The sequence below is a fragment of the Nomascus leucogenys genome, chromosome 10, assembly GCF_006542625.1.
Source record: "Nomascus leucogenys isolate Asia chromosome 10, Asia_NLE_v1, whole genome shotgun sequence".
In the NCBI taxonomy this organism is placed as follows: domain Eukaryota; kingdom Metazoa; phylum Chordata; class Mammalia; order Primates; family Hylobatidae; genus Nomascus; species Nomascus leucogenys.
This window is the reverse complement of record NC_044390.1, coordinates 46,452,413-46,472,341: the sequence shown is the minus strand read 5'-3', so window position 1 is coordinate 46,472,341 and position 19,929 is coordinate 46,452,413. Positions and strand designations below refer to the sequence as shown.

General features: G+C 49.4%; 1 protein-coding gene across 13 annotated transcripts in view; it reads left to right on the top strand.

The window, feature by feature from the left end:
* ZNF536 (zinc finger protein 536) overlaps positions 1-19,929 on the top strand; it is a 487,537-nt gene that overhangs the window by 202,650 nt on the left and 264,958 nt on the right. For 12 of the 13 annotated variants that reach the window (XM_030820267.1, XM_030820269.1, XM_030820271.1 and 9 more), the window contains one exon: positions 17,113-19,284. In XM_030820267.1, the coding sequence (XP_030676127.1) occupies positions 17,115-19,284 (2,170 nt within the window). In that variant the 5' untranslated portion in view covers positions 17,113-17,114. Of the gene's footprint in view, positions 1-16,718; positions 16,763-17,112; positions 19,285-19,929 lie in introns of those variants that run through there. The other variant, XM_030820272.1, reaches the window with a different exon arrangement.

Genomic DNA, 19,929 nt, shown 5'->3' with positions numbered 1-19,929 from the left:
CTGAAGCTATTTAATGAACACCCACGCCATGCCCTGGGTTGCAGAAGCCTGGGGAGGCCAACAGGGAAACGTGCTTCCTGATTTTAAGGACCCCAGGGTTGGTTCCTATACACAGGGTATGATGTAATCAATGAGTCTGATTTCATACTGTCTGAGAGGTGAGCGTGGGGTCCGGCAGGGGGAAGGTATGTTTTGGAAGTCTTTCATAGCTTCTGAACCTCTGTCTGACAGCTTAGAGGGTAGAGATGAGGGCATTCAATAATTTGTTGGTGGGACTATGTATCTATTTGTCTGTGTGCATTATTTCTTCTTTAGTTCACTCACTCATCTATCTATCTGCTCATCCATCCATCCATCCATCATCCATCTGACACCTACTAAATTTCTTGAGTGAGGTAACCAAGAAAAGTAAGACACAGATGCATATCCACTGACTTGCTGTGGAACCATAGGTGAGTCAACCTCTACCATCTGGCCTCCATTTACCTATGTGTAAAGTGGGCACATCAGACCAAGTGTCTAGGAGCTAGATGATCTCAGGTATTTCTCTTGCTCTGCCATCCTCTGTACCATTGTCCCTTTCCTAAAGGAACATCTCTGTGCAAGGACAGAAGGTATAGACAACTCTCATTCATGGGATGCAGAGGTGCTTGCCAAGTAGTTGAGGAGAATGTGGGGAAGAGTGATGGGTAGAGAGATAAGGTAGGATGCAGCGGTGGCCCTCTGGTGGAAGCTTTCAGCATGAATCTGGGTAGTTTGCCCACAGGAAAAACAGTGATTTTTGATCTTTGATCTTTGCACTTAAATGGAGTTATCCCATGGGTGTAGGGGACAGCAAGTGGAAAAAGCCTGGCATCGGGCTTGGAGCGCCACCCTTAGTCAACGTGAGCTTGTTGGTTGGCTCTAGCTGTATCCCGGCCCATTGGCTTTCTTGGCAGGACGGCTGGATGGGTTTTACTAGGATTCTTGGGGTCATGTAGAAAACACACACTTTGGTCTTCTAGCATGAGGCCCTTTTCTGTTCCTTTTGGTCTCAGGCATACTAGCTTTCCAGAATGCCCAGGGTCCTAGCCTGGCTTCCTCAAAGTGATAGTCAGTGGTGTTCAAGCATCCTGTGTAATGGCTCTGGCCTTCTGACTTTAGACGGGAAGTTACCTTTGAAACAAGGCCACTTGACCTCCTTCCCAGTTCCACCTTGGGTGTGCCATGAGACAATGGAGGAAGTTTAGGGTTCTCACAAAGTCCAGGTTCAATCTGTAATATAATTATTTAAAAATGGAAGCTTGCTATTGTTTTGATTTGAGTCTTCTTGCTTTCTGGTTAGGAGTGACATTTTTGTGGTCATGAGCCAAATTTTGTTTCTTCTGTGAATTCCCTGCTCACATGTCTTTTGTCCAGGTTTCTAATGCGGGTGTTTGACTTTTCCTTGTTAACTGCAAGTGCTCTTAAAAATACAAAAGGTAAAGTTATTAACTCCTTGCCTACCATGTATGCCTCTGAGTGCCGGTCTTCCATGAGGCTTTGGAACAGGTGACTGTGAGCAGTACTGAGGGTGATTGCTGGCCTGATAGAGGCTGCATCGACATGCAGATGGTGACAGGGGAAGGAGGAGGAGAGGCAGGAGCAGACGCAGCCTTTGCAGAGCACCTACTCTGTGCAGAGGCTGCTTCAAGTACTTCCTAGCAGTGACCTCACTCATCTTCCCAGGTACCTTAGCATTGCCACCGTAGCACACTCATAGAGCTGACAAGTTGCCCCTTGGAACTCAGTTCTTTTGGAGTAAGATACTGTACACCTTCTTGAAGCAGCAGCAAGTTTTCCTCTGTTACCCAGAGTCCCAGTAAAGAAACTCCTCCAGGAGCCCAGAGAGTAGCGGTGGCCGCCCTGTGGGGACCACAGTGGCTGCTGAAGGCTGCTTGCAGCTTGGGTAGGTGATACTTCCACGCCAAGCTACTGAAGTTACAGAATGCCTTGGGGTTCTCTGAAGGCCTCTCCTTAGGACATAACTTCTGGCACCTGGAGGTGGGGGTCGGGGGAGACGTTGATGTCAAGACCCTGGTGAGAAAGTACAGAGTGTCCAACATCAGATGGATGGTGCACTGAGGGTCCCGGACCAGCCCATGAATGGCGTTTTCTCCCTCGTGCGGAGAGAAACATTAATTGCTTCATTTTAGAATATTTCTCCGTGTTCAGCATCAGCGAAGTTCAACTACAGATGGGTGATGGTTCAAGATCAGGGTTTGGCTACGGGGTCCCTCCCTGTCAGGTGGGCCTCAGAGGCACCCACAGGGGGATAGAGAGAGGGGCTGAGTTCAGGGTCCAGCCTGACCAGCTTCCTTGTCTAACACATGGGAAGCCATGATTCAGAGAGGGGCCAGGGCACCTGAGGCCACATGGCTACCTGGATGACCATGCAGGTGTGGTTTAAGGGGGTGGAGGAGGCTATAGAGGGAGGATCCAGGCCCACTGATGTAGTCGTGGGGAGGCCAATTGTCTTGGATCCTGGCCCTGGGGCTGGCTGGGAGAGGAGATCGGTGCACCTGGGCTGGGGAGAGGAGTCATTCATTCAGTCAGCACTTCCTGGGCACCTGCTAGTGTGAGGCTCTGCTCTTGGCACTTGGGAATGTTGCCCTGGTGGATGTGTCACCATCACAGAGAGGATGCCTTAGCTGCCCTTGAGGGCATTCTATTTGATTCCAGTTGGCCGTCTTCTTCCTGACACTATGCAAGGATCTAGATCTTGGGGTGAAGTGAACTGAGATCAGAGAGAGAGGCATCAGTGGAGGTTCAGAATGGAGGCTGCTGTCTCCAAGGACAACTCTAGGGAACGGATTGGCAGTGTCACCCCGCATCATCAGCTCACCCCAAGGGCCTCCTCTGCACCAGGCACTAAGGAGACAAATGAACAAGGTTGTTGTTCTCAAAAAAACTCCCAGTCACCTGATCCTTTTCGAGTGAACAGTGCTCAAATATTTGCACCGTCTCTTTGGGTGGATGTTTCAGATCCATCTGTCCTTTAGATGATGAGCTTCAGGAGGGCAGGGTGTTTGAGATTCTCTCTGCAGAGCCAGGCAACGTGCCTGGTGTGCAGTGGAGAGTCAGAAGGGCTTACTGAATAAATGCATGAATGAATATTTGCATGAGCAAGTATGAGAATGCTGAAAGTAGCTAGGGAGTTAACAGGAGAGTGGAGTTTGAAAAAGGCACATTGAAAGACTTGGAATCCAAATTAATTCCAACCAGAATTTGTAGGTACTTGTCATCTACAAAGCATTAGGTTTGGGTCGCGTGTGGGCCCCAGGAGGTCCTGGATAAGGGTAGAGGGTGGTGTGGCACGGGCTGTGAAATCCACCATGAGACAGAGTGGGGTTAGCTCTTTATGGGGGGGGTGTGAGGGTGGGGGAGGGGATTGGGAGTGGCTGCGTGGAAGAACTGTTCTCTTCTAAGTTTTCTGGGGTGACATTAAAGTAAAGTTCTAGTGACCAAACTTCTCACCTGGCTGTGCCTCCATGAGTAGAGGGCAGGGCTGGTCATATTGTCTGAGTCTTCCTCCCGGCATCCCCCATTTCTCCCCAAGGATAGATGTTATGCTGGAGGCCTGCAACTTGTTCATTCACTCATCCATTCATTCATTTGTTCCCTCATTCGATTATTTATTTATTTGCTTATTCCTCTATTCAGTCACTCAGCAAATGTTCATCAAGTGCCTCCCCTGTGCCTGGCTCTGTGTTGGGTGCTGGGGGGGACCCTGGTGAAGCCGATAGTCACAGTGTGGCCCTCATGGGGTTTTGGACAGGTATACAAACAAACCCAGCCTAATGTAGAAGACACTGTTCGGGGTGAGGCCAAGATACCGTGGAGATAGACAGAAGGGCTCTGGACCTGGACGTGACACGTCAAGGAGGGCTTCCTGGAAGAAGTGGTATTCAATTTCTCCCAAGGTTACTAGGCACAGGGGCAAGGAGGGATTACAGAGAGGAGTTCCCAACAGGGGAAATAATATGCACAAAAGGATACCAAGTTGCCCCTCTCTGCTCCCTGAGAAAAGGGAGTCCTTTTTCTTTCACCCAGGCTAGAGTGCAGTGGTGCAATCTCAGCTCACTGCAATCTCCACCTCCCCAGTTCAAACAATTCTCCTGCCTCAGCCTCCTGAGTAGCTGGGACTACAGGCATGCGCCACCATGCCTGGATAATTTTTTGTATTTTCAGTAGAAATGGGGTTTCACCATATTGGCCAGGCTGGTCTCAAACTCCTAACCTCAAGTGATCCACCTGCCTTGGCCTCCCAAAGAGCTGGGATTATAGGCATGAGCCACCTCGCCTGCCTATTGGGAGTCCTTTGTCAAAACGCTAATAGGTTGAAGCAAGATGAACTGGAGGGTTCTCCATCCTCAAGTCACACTTTACTCCCCCTTCTTTCCTGATCATGGTTCGAAATTGGTCTTTGTCCCTGGAATCCATCTATGGCAGCAACACTCCCATATCTGAGACAGCAACCCCCAGCAGCCCTGGTTCCATGAGTTGGGCCACATGCAGCCGGCTCCCCCAGAACCTGCGTAGAGGGGGTCAGAGTCAGTCTTCCCTCCTCTCCCAGGAGGCCAGCCCGGCAAAGTCCAGTCCAGTCTGGTGACCTGTGCAGGAGCTAGGGATGCTAAACTGGGGACCTCAAGGCCAAAAAGGACCAAGGGCCCAGCCCAGCCCTGGCCAGCCTCCATCTGTTAGCCTCACACAGAAATTGCAGGCAGCAGGGGACCCAACGGAGTGCCTGGGTTTTCTGCTTAGTAATGATCGTACTTACTTACCGGATGATGTGTATCTGAGCTTATGTCTTCGACAGGTGCCCCTGTGGATGAATCTCACTGGGCCGACTTCTATAAATATTTCAAAATCAAGCCCCCTTTGATCACTCTTGCGTATGTGCATTTTACATTATATTTAGTTTTGCACCGAATCAAATCTGAGGTCTCTGTGAAATGAAAATAAACTGTTCAACACGATATCATAGTCCACAAGTGCTCAAATGTAAACGGCTTTAATCAGGGGTAAAGGAGCGGGGAGGTGTAGCCTGATGTCTATTCCCTGGCTGCTGCTGCCCCAGGGAGGGGTCCTGCGGAGGCCAGGGCCTCTGGTTCCCAGGGCAGGGGCTGTGCGCTGAGGCTGGTGCAGGGAGCCAAGGCGGGTTAATAGGGGATTAAATATCTAACTTCCTGCCATGACCAAGTCTGCTTTAAAAAGGGAGCAAGAAAGCCAATGAGAGGAGAGTAATCAATACACTCCTGAGAACTGCTGGTATCTTTTTCAGTTTTGCATTATTATGTTAAAGATATACCATTCATTAAAAGCATACACACACACACACACACACACCACACACACACCACACAGAGTCAGAGAGAGAGAGAGAGAGAGTTCTTGTTGCTTTCTTTGATGGGGTGGACACAGTTCAGATAAAAATCCATTACAGAGAATTAGGGGGCTATCTCCTTCTCAAATCATCCCATCTGGGTGAAATGGGAGCCCCGCTACATGGCCTAGATGCTGGGGTGTCAGGGCTGAGTTGCCATTCCCAAACTGCAGTCCATGGATGTGACACCGTGGGCAACCTCCCCTCTCCTGCATGGTGACTGATCATAAGCTTAGAGGACCAGGGGGCTTGGAGGACTTTCCATAGGGTGGGATTCTCTATGAGCTACAGGCAGGAGGCTGGTAACCCACCTACTCTCACCAAGCTTCCATTCTGAGGAAGCAGGATCACCTCCAGCCTGGGTCAAATCCAGGAAGGATTCCTGGAGCACGTGAAGCCAGGATGAAGCATGGAGGATGGAGTTGGGCTCACAGCTATGGTGAGGTGGGGCTGGGCTGCTGGGAGATGTGGGGAAAGTTTCTGCTTCTACTTTTTCACCATTAAAAAGAAGGCAAGGGGAGACCAATGCCTTTTTCCAAACCCTACACTCTTCTTTCTCATGCACAGGGAGCCCTCACCACCACAAGAGCTTTGACCTTCTGATGTTTGGTTTGTGGTCCAGGAGTTTATTTTCATCCTTTACTGGTTTACCATCTTCTCTGACTCACATTGGATAGAACACTGCCTTTTCTAGCTGTGCATAGACAGAAGGTGTGTAGAGTTTTGAAGCTGTTCTCTTGTAAGTTTTCTGGATACAAGACCATGTCACCCCTATAGTTGGTGGCTGCCCTAGTGGAAGCTCTGTGGGGCTGACTAGATAGTCTTAGGACCTCAGCTGTTGGCGTCTTTTTTATAGGAACCTGGTAGAAGGATGGATGAGGCTCTTTCTGGCAATGTGAGGTGTGCATGTTATGTTCTTCCTCTGATAAGAGCTTCTTGAGCCGCTGTTTTGCCCAAATATAAACTCCATTCTGCTCAGATTGACTTTCAAGTCTGCACCAGCCCATGCCTCTGCCCTATCTCCTCTCTGTCCCCAGAGCATTTCAAACTCCATATACATTTTGTACATGCTGGTCCCTCGGGCACATGTGGCCTACTTCTCCTCTCTACCTGGTGACCTCCTCAAGGCTCAGCCAAGGCCTGTCTCCACCACTGCCTTCCTTCCCTTCTCTCTCCTGCACTCCCATCCCACTGTGCCCAGCATGCTGAAGCTCTCCCAATTCAGCAGGTGACCCAAGCTTCATGAGTCCATCCATCTTCCCCCTGCTTCCCCGAGTCAACTTTTAAAGGCAAGGGTCTGGTCTTGCTTATAGATCGCTAGATGTACCCATGTCTTGCCACACGTAGGCATTACAAAATGTTATCAAAAGATGCCAGTCCCACTATATAGATCCTCTGATAAGACTGACAGCAGGAGCATTTGTTTGTTTGTTTGTTTGATTTTGAGACAGAGTTCCGCTCTTGTTGCCCAGGCTGGAGTGCAATGGCGTGATCTCGGTTCACCACAACCTCCACCTCCTGGGTTCAAGCGATTCTTCTGCTTCAGCCTCCTGAGAAGCTGGGATTACAGGCATGTGCCACCACACCTGGCTAATTTTGTGTTTTTAGTAGAGATGGGGTTACTCCATGTTGGTCAGGCTGGTCTCGAACTCCTGACCTCAGGTGATCTGCCTGCCTTGGCCTCCCAAAGTGCTGGGATTACAGGCATAAGCCACCATGCCTGGCCAACAGGAGCATTTTTATTAACCACCTTTACATGCCTTGGTCATGTCCTTCCCCTCTCAGCATGTCCTCTGCTACCAGATTAAGGGGGCTTCTGGATCTAAAAAGCTATGCTAACTGCTGCGGTCAGCATCTAAGAAGCGTTACTGCACAGGTAGAAAATGCCTCATATTCTCTCCCACAACCCCCTATGCCCTCTCAAAATCCCTTGAAGTGAATAGGACAGCCTATCAGTCTGTCAGAGAGATAAAGAAACTGAGGCTCTGGCAGGGGACCAAGGTCACACCGATGCTAGTGGGAGAGCAGGCAATTGGATTCATGTCAATGGAACTTCAGGTGTCATTCTCTTTCCATTACTCCAGTCTAGTTGGGGGAATAAGCCACCTGACTCTACAGGAGAATGTGGAATAATCTATCAGCCCTTCTATATATTAAGAAAACAGAAGAGTCTAAAGATAATTTTTAGGGAGTGACCCTCTGGTCTACCAGTCAGTGAGTAACAGACCTGCTACATTTCTCCATCTGCAGTGCCTGCCATGTCTGCTCCACTTGTTTTCACTGCCTGGCCTGTGTCTTTGTGTGTCCTCTGTTCCTTGGCCTCTTCAGAGCTTGCCCATGGCTGTGGCTTCCTTCTTTCCAGGCATTTCCCAAATGACTGAGCTGGCTTCCAACTGTCGTTATCCAGCCAAACAAGAATAAATGTGTTGCAAAAAGCCAGCCTGGCCACTGGCATGTCTTCATGACTTAACTTTCTGAGCCCCTGTTTCCTCATCTTTTGTATTGGAATAACAGAGCACCAATCATCTAAGGTTGTATAAGGCTAACATGAGATAATGGTTGTGATGTACCTAGCAGTGTTGGCAGGTGGTATTTTGATGGAGAGAAGGAAGATGATGAAGATGAGGATCCTGTTAATGTACATAGTGGTGGTGGTGGCCATGATAGTGATGATGGTGGTGATTTTGATGATAATGATGATGGTGGTGGTGATGATGATGATGGTGATGGTGATGGTGATGGTGGTGGTGGTGGTGATGGTGGTGATGGTAATGATAATGATGTTGATGGTGATAATGATGATGATGGTGATGGTAGTGATGATGCCACTGATGATGGTGATGATGCTGATGCTTATGATGGCGATGATGATGGTGATGATGGTAGTGATGATGATGCTGATGACGGTGATAATGATGATGGTGATGATACTGGTGATGATGATCGTGGTGATGATGGTGATGGTGGTGATGCTGATGCTGATGATGGTAATGATGATGGTGATGCTGGTGATGATGATGGTGATGGTAGTGATGCTGATGCTGATGATGGTGATGATGATGGTGATGGTGATGATGATGATGGTGATGGTAGTGATGCTGATGCTGATGATGGTGATGATGATGGTGATGGTGATGATGATGATGATGATGATGGTGATGATGATGGTGATGGTAGTGATGCTGCTGCTGCTGCTGCTGATGATGGTGATGGTGATGATGATGGTGATGATGGTGATAGTGATGATGATGGTGATAATGGTGGTAATGATGGTGATAATGGCGGTGATGATAATGGTGATGGTGGTGATGCTGATGCTGGTGATGGTGGTGATGATGATGGTGATGGTGGTGATGCTGATGATGCTGCTGCTGATGGTGATGATGGTGATGATGATGGTGATGGTGGTGATGCTGATGATGCTGCTGCTGCTGATGATGGTGATGATGGTGATGATGATGGTGATGCTGATGCTGGTGATGGTGGTGATGATGATGATGGTGTGATGATGATGCCATTGATGGTGATGATGATGGTGATGCTGGTGATGGATGATGTTGGTGAAGATGATGGTGATGGTAGTGATGCTGCTGCTGCTGATGATGATAATGGTGATGATGGTGATCATTATGGTGATGATGATGGTGATAGTGATGATGATGGTGATAATGGTGGTAATGATGGTGATGGTGATGATGATGGTGATGATGGTGATGCTCTTGCTGCTGCTGCTGAGGGTTGTTGCTTTTTATTGAGAGGACAGTCCATAGTCTTAACAACTACCCCATGTGAACTTGTCTTCATTCCATCCCCAGCACCTACTTGCCTGGCTTTGTGTGATATAGGCAGAAGGTGACCCAGGGATGCAGACCAGAAGTCTTCTCTACTCTGAGAAGATGACAGGAGAACCTCTTTGTGGCCATTTTTCTTTTCCATCTGATGTTGTTGTGCTCATTATCTGTCTTCATTTCTGGGCTGCAGTTTCAGCAGAGACTCCAAAAGCCACAGTGATGGAAGCTCTTTGCCTTTCAGAATTTTTTTTTCACCAAACCCAAACCGAAAATGGTCACGTCTTTGAGAATTTTGAAGTCATCCAAAGTTTCCAGGGAGAAGACACTCAAATTCTTTTCCCAAATTCTCCAACTCTTGTCCTACCAGCATGGAAGCTGCCTGGGGCTCCATGGGACCACATACTAAGCCAGCCCAGCCAAATCCTGCTTACTACTCAAGGCAGTGAGGGCCTTGACTTTGGCCAATGTTCCATCCCCAAGGGGACACTTGGGAATTTGACTACAGTCTGCAACTTGACTCTGTTGGTTACACAGTTGTCATTCTCCACAGCCTGATTTGAATATGGTATTTTTGTTCATAAATTCAGCAAGGATTTAACTATTTCTGGCCCCGTCTCATGGCATTGTCTACACATCAGTCAAAATGGAACAGGTCACCTGTGCTGCCCTCCTGTTCATCTATTAATCATCTGGCAAATAAACCACTCAGTATCTTGCCCACCCCGGTAATGTTTGTGATGTAATTTGTTTGGATGCCCAAATGTCACCAGTGTTGATTGTAAGAGATGAAAAAAAAATGCACTTGCTCAGCATAGCAAGCTCTAGGCCAAAATGTAAGCATGAAATCTCTGGTTTATTTTTGTAATAATGTTTACAGCTGTTTAATGACCCTGAAAAGGTTCAGTAGTCTGGTGTTCTGTATTTCAGAACAGGAGTGTATTATGCTTATAACAACCTTAGTTAAACAGTTTGAGCTGCAACAATTGGAAAAATAGTATTTAATAAGAAGCCATTGTATTCTAGGTGAAATTGTCTTAATTACTGTTTACCGTCAGCATAAGAAAGCAAGGTGGGCTTCAGGGACAGACTGAGGGTCACGTGAGCCTCCAGGAATGGGGTCTGCCTGTTACTAGAAGTGCATGTTATGAGAAGATTTTGAGTAAAATCCACAATAGTGTTTGGAAACCCCCTTGCTGTGAATCCGAGTCCTAGACCCTGCAGAGTAACTTGGAGGTCAGGGACTCCTACAAGGCTTCCGAGGTAGCAGTTTCACCCACGTTGATGAAAAAGGGAATATATTTAGTTGTGCTTGGCTAGACAACAATACTTGATTTTTTAAAATCCAGTGCAAATGGTTATTTTGAAAGCATTTTATTTTCCAATGACTCTTTTTCGTGGTATAAGGAAAAAGCTCTTTCATACAACTTACTGGCAAGATCTATATTTTTTTGGACTATTCATAAGATTACTTTTTTTTTCTGTGCTAGCAAAATGAAACTGTGTTTTTGTGTAAAATTTATTTAGACTAGTAGCAGCTGGCATCTCTGGTGTCCTGATAGTTTTAAATTTCATTTTGAGTGAAAGATACAATTAGGTTCTCTATTGGAAGAGTTAAGTGAAAACTTTTGTCATTGATATCACAGGAAATAGTCTTGAAGGCAGAAATGCAAAATCAAAATAACCATTAGCACCATCAAAGGCAGCTGAATGGCTCACAGTACCTGCAATGATGGCAGTGATGAGACAGAATGTATTTTGATAATCTGTGCACCCAATGGTGGGTTTCATTTGCTGTGTGTGAAATTGCATTGTTCAAGAAGAAAACCTGTAATGTTTGGAAGCCTTCACCAGGGGCCCCTGCCTGTGTTTAGAGGTGCAGTACAGGGGTTACCACACTGTGGTGAAGAATCCCATGGCCACCGAGAGCCTAGCTTAGTTCTTCATCAATATCGACTGTCGAGTTGAGCCCCCAAGGTGCCCCACCATGACCCTGTGCTCAGAAAAGGTCAGGGCTGGGGGAGGAATGTTGCCATGTTTCTATGTTGGGGGGATGATGCTGCAAACACAAGAGTTTACAGTGGCCTTTAACTGTCCAGCCTCGGTAAGGACATTTGGCTGCCTTTGCAGAGTTAGGTAAATTATGCATTCATTTGTTCCTTCCATCAATCAACCAGGGTTTATTGATCCTCTTCCTTATAGGTTTCAGTCTGGGGCAATGAACTGAAGGCCAGGGGCAAGCTGTTCTCACTGTTTAGCTGTTTGTTTGCTTGCTTTTAATTGTGCTAAGGGTTTTTCTGCCCAGGTGAGCTGGTTTGATGAGTTCTTGTGGAGGTTATTCAAAGTCCTGGCTGCCCAGTTGCCTTAAGCCCAGGATCATGGCCTGCCCTCTGCTGGCCCCGCCTTCTTTTTTTAAAATTTTAGACTCGGGGGTACATGTGTATGTTTGTTAAGTTACATGGGTATATTGCATAATGCTGGGGATTGGGCCTATAGTGCACCCATCACCCAAATAGCAAACATTGTACCCTATAGGTAATTTTATCAACCCTCCCTCCCCTCTCTCCCTCCCTACTTTTGGAGTCCCCAGGGTCTATTATCTCCATCTTTATGTCCATGTATACCCATTATTGAGATTAGCTCAACATGGATTAAAGACTTAAACATAAGGTGGGAAATTATTTAAAAAAATCCCAGAAACACCTAGAAAAACCTCTTCTGGACGTCAGACCAGGTGAAGAATTTGTGACTCCAGCTCCTGGGTCACTCAGTGCTGAGTGAAGGGTCAGTGGGGCATGTAGGCTAAAGTGCTCTGGCAGCAGGGTTAGGGGTGGGATATAGCAGGAGGCCCCTCCAGGGATATTCCCTATGGGGCCTGTAAGGGAGCAGCATGGTCTGAAAGGGAAGGCTCACTCCCTGGTGGGCTGGGAAAAGGGATAATAAGACCTTCCAGCAGGTCTTTTATTTGAAATTTAAAAAAATTATCTTTTAAATTATTTTTGTTTTTTGAGACAAGGTCTCTCTCCTATCGCCCAGGCTGAAGTGCAGTGGTACAGACCATCGCTCACTGCAGCCTCAAGTTCCCTGGGCTCAAGTGATCCTCCCACCTCAACCTCCCACGTAGCTGGGACTACAGGCACGCACCACCATGCCTGGCTAATTATTTTATATTTTTAGTAGAGATGGGGCTTTGCCATGTTGCTTAGGGTGATCTCAAACTCCTGGGGCTCGGCCTCCCAAAGTGCTGGGATTACAGGTGTGAGCTGCTGCGTCCAGTCCCTTCCAACAGGTCTTATCGTTTGCAGGCAGCTCCACTTCCTCCAGCCCCATGAACTCTTATGTGTGCAGCTGGATTCAATCCTTTAACAGTAGGATAAATGATGCCTTAGTTTCCCAGTGTAGGCATTTGTATACATTTCTAGAGGGCTATCAGGTAGGGACTCTCCACCTTTCCCTCAACACAGATATAATTAATGCACACACACGAACACACATACACACTCTTAGACACCAAAGCTGCGATGGTTTCTCTTTTCCCCAGCTTTGCATTCAGCCTCGAAGGGACCTTTCATTGCTCCCCTGTTACTTGTGGACACTCGCTCACACTGGCCCCTTAGATGAACAGGCCCTCGAGGACAGGTACATGGAAGTTCCCTGGCAAATACTGACTGAATGGCTAAGGTAAGGAATAAACACATTCTGGATGGGTGAAGTGTCAAGGCTGGAGAAATTGGGGCTGACCCAGGTTTTGTGAGTCCCAGGCCGGGCCTGGGGCCAGCTTGTCCTGCCTCGGCTGTTTTGGCGCCGAGACAGCACACCAATTACCCCATACTCTTTCCAGGAACTCGTGCTTCCCTTTCTTGCTCTAAGTCGAGCAGCAGGCATCAGTTATGACTGCCCCATTGCAGCGGCCTCGGCTGCACCTGCTCGAAGAATCACAGAAGATTCTAAGCTGACTGTTGTGGTCCTTTCTCCCAGTAAGGCTCTGCACAGGCTTCTCCCAGGCTTATTCAAGGGCTGGGGACCAGTATCCTGGAAGCATCTCCTAGGGAGCTGGCCAGCTCCTCTGAAACCCTGGGGTCTCCCATGGGCAGTGACGGTCAGTTAAGTTCTAAAGGGAACCATTGCTGTGTCTCCTAGTATTCAGCAATTGGGCCATCAGGGGTGGTCAGCCTGGGGTGATAACCATGGACACCTAGATTGGGAGAGTTAGGGATATGGACAGCTTTTCCTTTCCTTTTGTTTCTTTCTTTCTTCTTTTTTTTTTTTTTTGACAGAGTCTCGCTCTGTTGCCCAGGCTGGAGTGCAATGGCGTGATCTCAGCTCACTGCAACCTCCGCTTCCCAGGTTCCAGTGATTCTCCTGCCTCAGCCTCCTGAGTAGCTGGGATTACAGGTGCCCACCACCACACCTAGCTAATTTTTGTATTTTTAGTAGAGACAAAGTTTCAACATGTTGTTCAGGCTGATTGTGAACTCCTGACTTCAAGTGATCCGCCCACTTCAGTCTCCCAAAGTGCTGGGATTACAGGCATAAGCCACCATGGCCGGCCAGGGGTGGCTTTCTCTTGGTGGTTTCTGAACATTCAGCTTCTCAGTGGTAGCCAGGGACCCTTCCAACTCTGTCTGATTCTGATCGTAGGTGCTCCTGGACTTGTGCGAAGGCCGAGGTTAGGTCACATGACTGATTGTAGGTGCTCCTGGATTTGTAGGAAGGCTGAGGTTAGGTCACATGACTGATTTTAGGTGCTCTGGACTTGTGCAAAGGCCGAGGTTAGGCCACATCAAGTTGAGATTAGAGTGAGTCTCTATTCACTCATTCATCCATTCACTCAGGACATACTGAACCTAAGATAAGCCAGCTTTGCCTTAGGACCCAAGGCTTCATCCTTGACCAAGACAGACATATCCTCTGCCTTCATGGGAATGAAGCATGTCTGTAAGAGGACCAATGACAAAATGTTGCCCCCCTGGTAAATGCTATGTAGGGACATGTGGGGACAGAGAGGGACTGGGGTGTCAGCCTCAGACAGGGTGGGCACAGAGGGCTTTTGTGAGAAAGGATGTGTGAGCTCAGATCCGCAAGAATAAGAACAGAGCCAACTATGGAAAGAGCTGGGGCAGCATGCATGTTCTAGAACATTCTATCCTCAGCTGAGGATCTAGCAAAGGCATTTAAAGACCTTAAAGAGGTTACAAATCTTTGTTAACTCTGGCCAGGATAGACAGACAGATGATAGATATAGATAGATAGATAGATAGATAGATAGATAGATAGATAGATAGATTTGAACAAAATAAAAGAATTCCATACTCAAACCAAACCTGAAAACTCTCACGTTCCTTATTTGACGAGTTGAGCTGTCACTTGCATAGCATGAATGGTGGTGGTGTTGGGGGACATGGTCTTCAACTCCATGCCCCTCATCCAAGCTGATTTGCAGTCTCGCCACATTGCACATTCAGCCTTCTTTCCCTCCTGCTGAATTGGCATCAGCTCATCAGCAGCAACCTGAAAATAGCCCGTCTTCCTGGATTCATGTCTTCTGAGCTGGCCAACTGGGCAGCCTTTGGAAGTGGGCCAGCCCTGTTGGCCTTGGACTTTCCAAACTTCCATGGAGCTGTTGGGTGGAATTCTGAGCAATCCTGTGTGGCTTCAGGGTCATGATCCCTGTTGGCTCAGAAGAGGAGCCAGTGCAGCTGTATGGGGCTCGAAGGTGGAGAGAGGGTGCCAGACAGGGCCCTGGGGCCACCAGTCTCTGCCTGGAGCCTCCAGCAACCTCTGTACACTGTGCCTGCTCCTCCCTGCTGGATAGTGGGTGTCATGAGTCCTGGGGCTGGTGGGTCTTGTCCACCATCATGTCTCCAGTGGCAAGGCTAGGGACTGGCACGTGGAAGGATCTTGGTAAGTTTGTTGAATGAATGCAGCAACCTCCATGGGATATTAGCTTTTTTCTGACCAACCTCCAAAATGGGCCCGCGTGTTTTAAAAAAATTTGAGTGTAGACTGCCCCCAGAAACAAAAAGGAAAGATGACAAGCTGGAAGCCTTCTCCTATGGCAAGTGCCCATGCACCTTTACGTGCGTCTTCACGCTTTGCACAGTTGTGCATATCTTTCATTCGTGGACATAGTTGGCGCAGCACCACCACTGTAATCCCTCTGCCTCCTGGAAATAAACATTCATGGCTCTTTCTTCCCTTCCCTTGAAAGATAGACTCACCACCCCACTCCTCCTGCCAAGGAAGTCAGGTCTCCCACTGGAGACCCTCCGTGCCACGCAGTCTCCTGGCGGGAGGCCCAGCAAGCAGCAGACCCTGCCGAGGCTGCCTGTGCTTCCTCCACAGTTGAGCTCTGTCCCCATAGGTCTCCCTGGTTAATCGCCTAGCCCAGAAATCAGTACTGGCTGGGGTTAAGCGCAGCTCCTGGACCACCTGGCTGCCCAACACATCTAAACAATGGGATGCAAGAGGAGAGGTGTGTGCAAAGATGATTCCAATGGCAGGAAACAAATTTGGACTCCTTCAGGTGGGAGACATAGCTGGAAATAGAAGGATCCCAGGCAGGGGTTCATTGCCTTGCAAAGTTGAGCTCCCCACGTGCTCCAATGTGGAAGGGGCTGTTTCCTCTGCCCTCCCTGGAACCATCTGGCTTTAGCCATTCTGCACAGGCTGGAGAGGGGGTAGAGAGGACTATTAAAGACAATTATGCAGACCAGCTTTGAACGATAGTGTTTAACAAACAACTTTGAGTTCTAATTTTCTGCAAAACACATACTGCAGGTACAATTTGTACTCATTATTGTATATTGGGAAAGTTATTAAAAACACTCAAACTTGGTTGAGACTTCCTATGGCATCATTCCTGGATTTTAATGGGTTTTTATCTAGTTCTATAAAAGATCTCTTTAAACCCAATCAAAGTCCCTGCTTTGGATATTTTGCCATTGAAGGATGGGAAGAGCCCCACTATAAGGTATCGGTGTTTCCTTTGACCCAAATTTGAACAACTTCAACAATCTGCTAAGATTCCATCAGGAGCTAATTTATACTTCTTTTGATGGGCACAGTTACCAAATGACAAAATAACAGTGTTTCGTAACATAAGGGTTAAATCTTAATCTCTGAGGTTTGCAAAGCCGCTACTCGCAGTCTCCTTAAAATTTAATATACCTCGTTAATGCTTCCTTGCAAACACTGAAGGATTTTTATGATTATAATCATGTGTTACAGCACCTAGTACTGTTTCTAAGCAGCATACTAATCAGCTTAATGAGATATTACTGCACTTTTTGTTGACTAAAGCAAAATCCCTTTTATTGTTCTAAAGCCTGTCCTTTACTTTATTTTTTCCCAAAACATTATCTTGTTTTATTATGTACCAGTAAATATCATGCCATTGAGTTTTTTTTTTTTTTTTTTGGCCAAATCATAAAATGATCTCTTTCATCTCAGACTGGTGAATGTACTGAATATAGTAAATGGAAACAGAAGTTCCAAGTGGGTTTATTTGGTCTTACAGGGAAAGTCATTCTGCTCTCAGGCAAACTTTGGACGGAACCAACAGCTACAGGTGCGACAATGGGGCAACGGAGAAAAAGTTTCACACGTAGACCCTTGATTTGTTATTAGGTGTTGAAAGTGGTAAAACATTAATAATTTAAAGGTGAATGAATAATTGCAGTCTGTAAATAGAAAATACAAGGAAGACGATCTGTCGCCAAAACAAATTGGAGGAGCAATGCCATATTGCATAATTGGCATTTAATAATTCATTTTTTTATTATTGTTTTTGACTAGAATTCCTTAGCATGATTATGTGTAGGTAAGGCATGAAATGCAAATTCCCTGCCCACCAATGCTGTTGATTCATGGCACCACAGCCGCACCTGGCATGGATCTGAACTCTGCCTCTCTTTTCAGGGATGGAAGAAGCGAGCCTGTGCCTTGGAGTGTCTTCGGCGGAGCCGGAAGCTGAGCCCCACCTGAGCGGCCCCGTCCTCAACGGCCAGTATGCCATGAGTCAGAAGCTGCACCAGATCACCTCCCAGCTCAGCCATGCCTTCCCCGAGCTCCATCCCCGGCCCAATCCCGAGGAGAAGCCCCCCGCATCCCTGGAGGAGAAGGCCCACGTGCCCATGAGCGGCCAGCCCATGGGCAGTCAGATGGCGCTCCTGGCCAACCAGCTGGGCCGGGAGGTGGACACCAGCCTCAACGGGAGGGTGGACCTGCAGCAGTTCCTCAATGGGCAGAACCTGGGCATCATGTCCCAGATGAGCGACATCGAGGACGATGCCCGCAAGAACCGCAAGTACCCGTGCCCGCTCTGCGGCAAGCGCTTCCGCTTCAACAGCATCCTCTCCCTGCACATGCGCACGCACACGGGCGAGAAGCCCTTCAAGTGCCCGTACTGCGACCACAGGGCGGCGCAGAAGGGGAACCTCAAGATTCACCTGCGGACCCACAAGCTGGGCAACCTGGGCAAGGGGCGTGGGCGTGTGCGCGAGGAAAACCGCCTGCTGCACGAGCTGGAGGAGCGCGCCATCCTGCGGGACAAGCAGCTGAAGGGCAGCCTGCTGCAGCCCCGGCCCGACCTGAAGCCCCCGCCGCATGCCCAGCAGGCCCCGCTGGCCGCATGCACCCTGGCCCTGCAGGCCAACCACAGTGTGCCCGACGTGGCCCACCCAGTGCCCTCGCCCAAGCCGGCCAGCGTGCAGGAGGACGCGGTGGCCCCGGCGGCGGGCTTCCGCTGTACCTTCTGCAAGGGCAAGTTCAAGAAGCGCGAGGAGCTGGACCGCCACATCCGCATCCTGCACAAGCCCTACAAGTGCACGCTGTGCGACTTCGCGGCTTCGCAGGAGGAGGAGCTCATCAGCCACGTGGAGAAGGCACACATCACCGCCGAGTCGGCCCAGGGCCAGGGCCCCAACGGCGGTGGCGAGCAGTCGGCCAACGAGTTCCGCTGCGAGGTGTGCGGCCAGGTGTTCAGCCAGGCGTGGTTCCTCAAGGGCCACATGCGCAAGCACAAAGACTCCTTTGAGCACTGCTGCCAGATCTGCGGCCGGCGCTTCAAGGAGCCCTGGTTCCTCAAGAATCACATGAAGGTCCACCTCAACAAGCTGTCGGTGAAGAACAAGTCCCCCAGTGACCCCGAGGTGCCTGTGCCCATGGGCGGCATGTCCCAGGAGGCCCACGCCAACCTGTACTCCAGGTACCTCTCCTGCCTGCAGAGCGGCTTCATGGCCCCGGACAAAGCCGGCCTGAGCGAGCCCAGCCAGCTCTATGGCAAGGGCGAGCTGCCCATGAAGGAGAAGGAAGCGCTGGGGAAGCTGCTGTCTCCCATCTCCAGCATGGCCCACGGCGTCCCGGAGGGGGACAAGCACTCCCTCCTGGGATGCCTCAACCTCGTGCCGCCGCTGAAATCCAGCTGCATCGAGCGGCTGCAGGCGGCTGCCAAGGCTGCGGAGATGGACCCTGTGAACAGCTACCAGGCTTGGCAGCTCATGGCCAGGGGCATGGCCATGGAACATGGCTTCTTGTCTAAAGAGCATCCGCTGCAGCGCAACCACGAAGACACTTTGGCAAACGCCGGGGTTCTGTTTGATAAGGAGAAGCGGGAGTACGTGTTAGTGGGAGCAGATGGCTCCAAGCAGAAAATGCCTGCTGATTTGGTTCACAGCACTAAAGTGGGCAGCCAGAGAGACCTGCCAAGTAAGCTCGACCCTTTAGAAAGCAGTCGGGATTTTTTGTCACATGGGCTGAACCAGACTCTCGAGTATAACCTGCAGGTTCCTGGGAACATGAAGGAGAAGCCCACCGAGTGCCCCGACTGCGGCCGGGTGTTCCGCACCTACCACCAGGTGGTCGTGCACTCCCGCGTCCACAAGCGGGACCGCAAGGGCGAGGAGGATGGGCTGCACGTGGGCCTGGATGAGCGGCGTGGCTCGGGCAGTGACCAGGAGTCCCAGTCCGTGAGCCGCTCCACCACGCCGGGCTCCTCCAACGTCACCGAGGAGAGCGGGGTCGGAGGCGGTCTCTCCCAGACCGGGAGTGCCCAGGAGGACAGCCCGCACCCCTCCTCGCCATCCTCCTCAGGTAGGTTAGCTGAGAAGCGGGGAGAAGCAGCTTGCACAGCAGCCCTGCCCAGGGCTGCCTGGTTCTGCTCCCAGGCCTCCGGTCAGTTCCATGGCCAGTGGGTCTTGATCGAGGACATGGGTGGGTTGGACACTGGGCCATGCCTTTCTTTCCCTCCCTGACTGGAGGGAAAGGGCCGTCCTTTCACCTCTTAGGCCTTCCCTTGAACACTGGCTACCAAGAAAGTAAGTTGAGGCAGGGTGCGGTGGCTCACGCCTGTAATCCCAGCACTTTGGGTGCCCAAGGCAGGTGTATCACTTGAGGCCAAGGGTTCCAGGCCAGCCTGGCCAACATGGAGAAACCCCCTCTCTACTAAAAATCCAAATATCTGGCAAATGTGGTGATGCATGCCTGTAATCCTAGCTATTCGGGAGGCTAAGGCAGGAGAATCGCTTGAGCTTGGGAGGGGGAGGCTGCAGTGAGCCAAGATCACACCACTGCACTCCAGCCTGAGTGACAGAGTGAGACACTATCTCAAAAAAAAAAAAAAAAAAAGAAAGAAAGATGTGGGAGATGGCCAGGTGGTACATTTTTCAGTGGGCATAATCTACCTTTTTCTTGCAATTGTCCAACCCCATTTCATGGCCTGATGCTGTCGGCCATCAT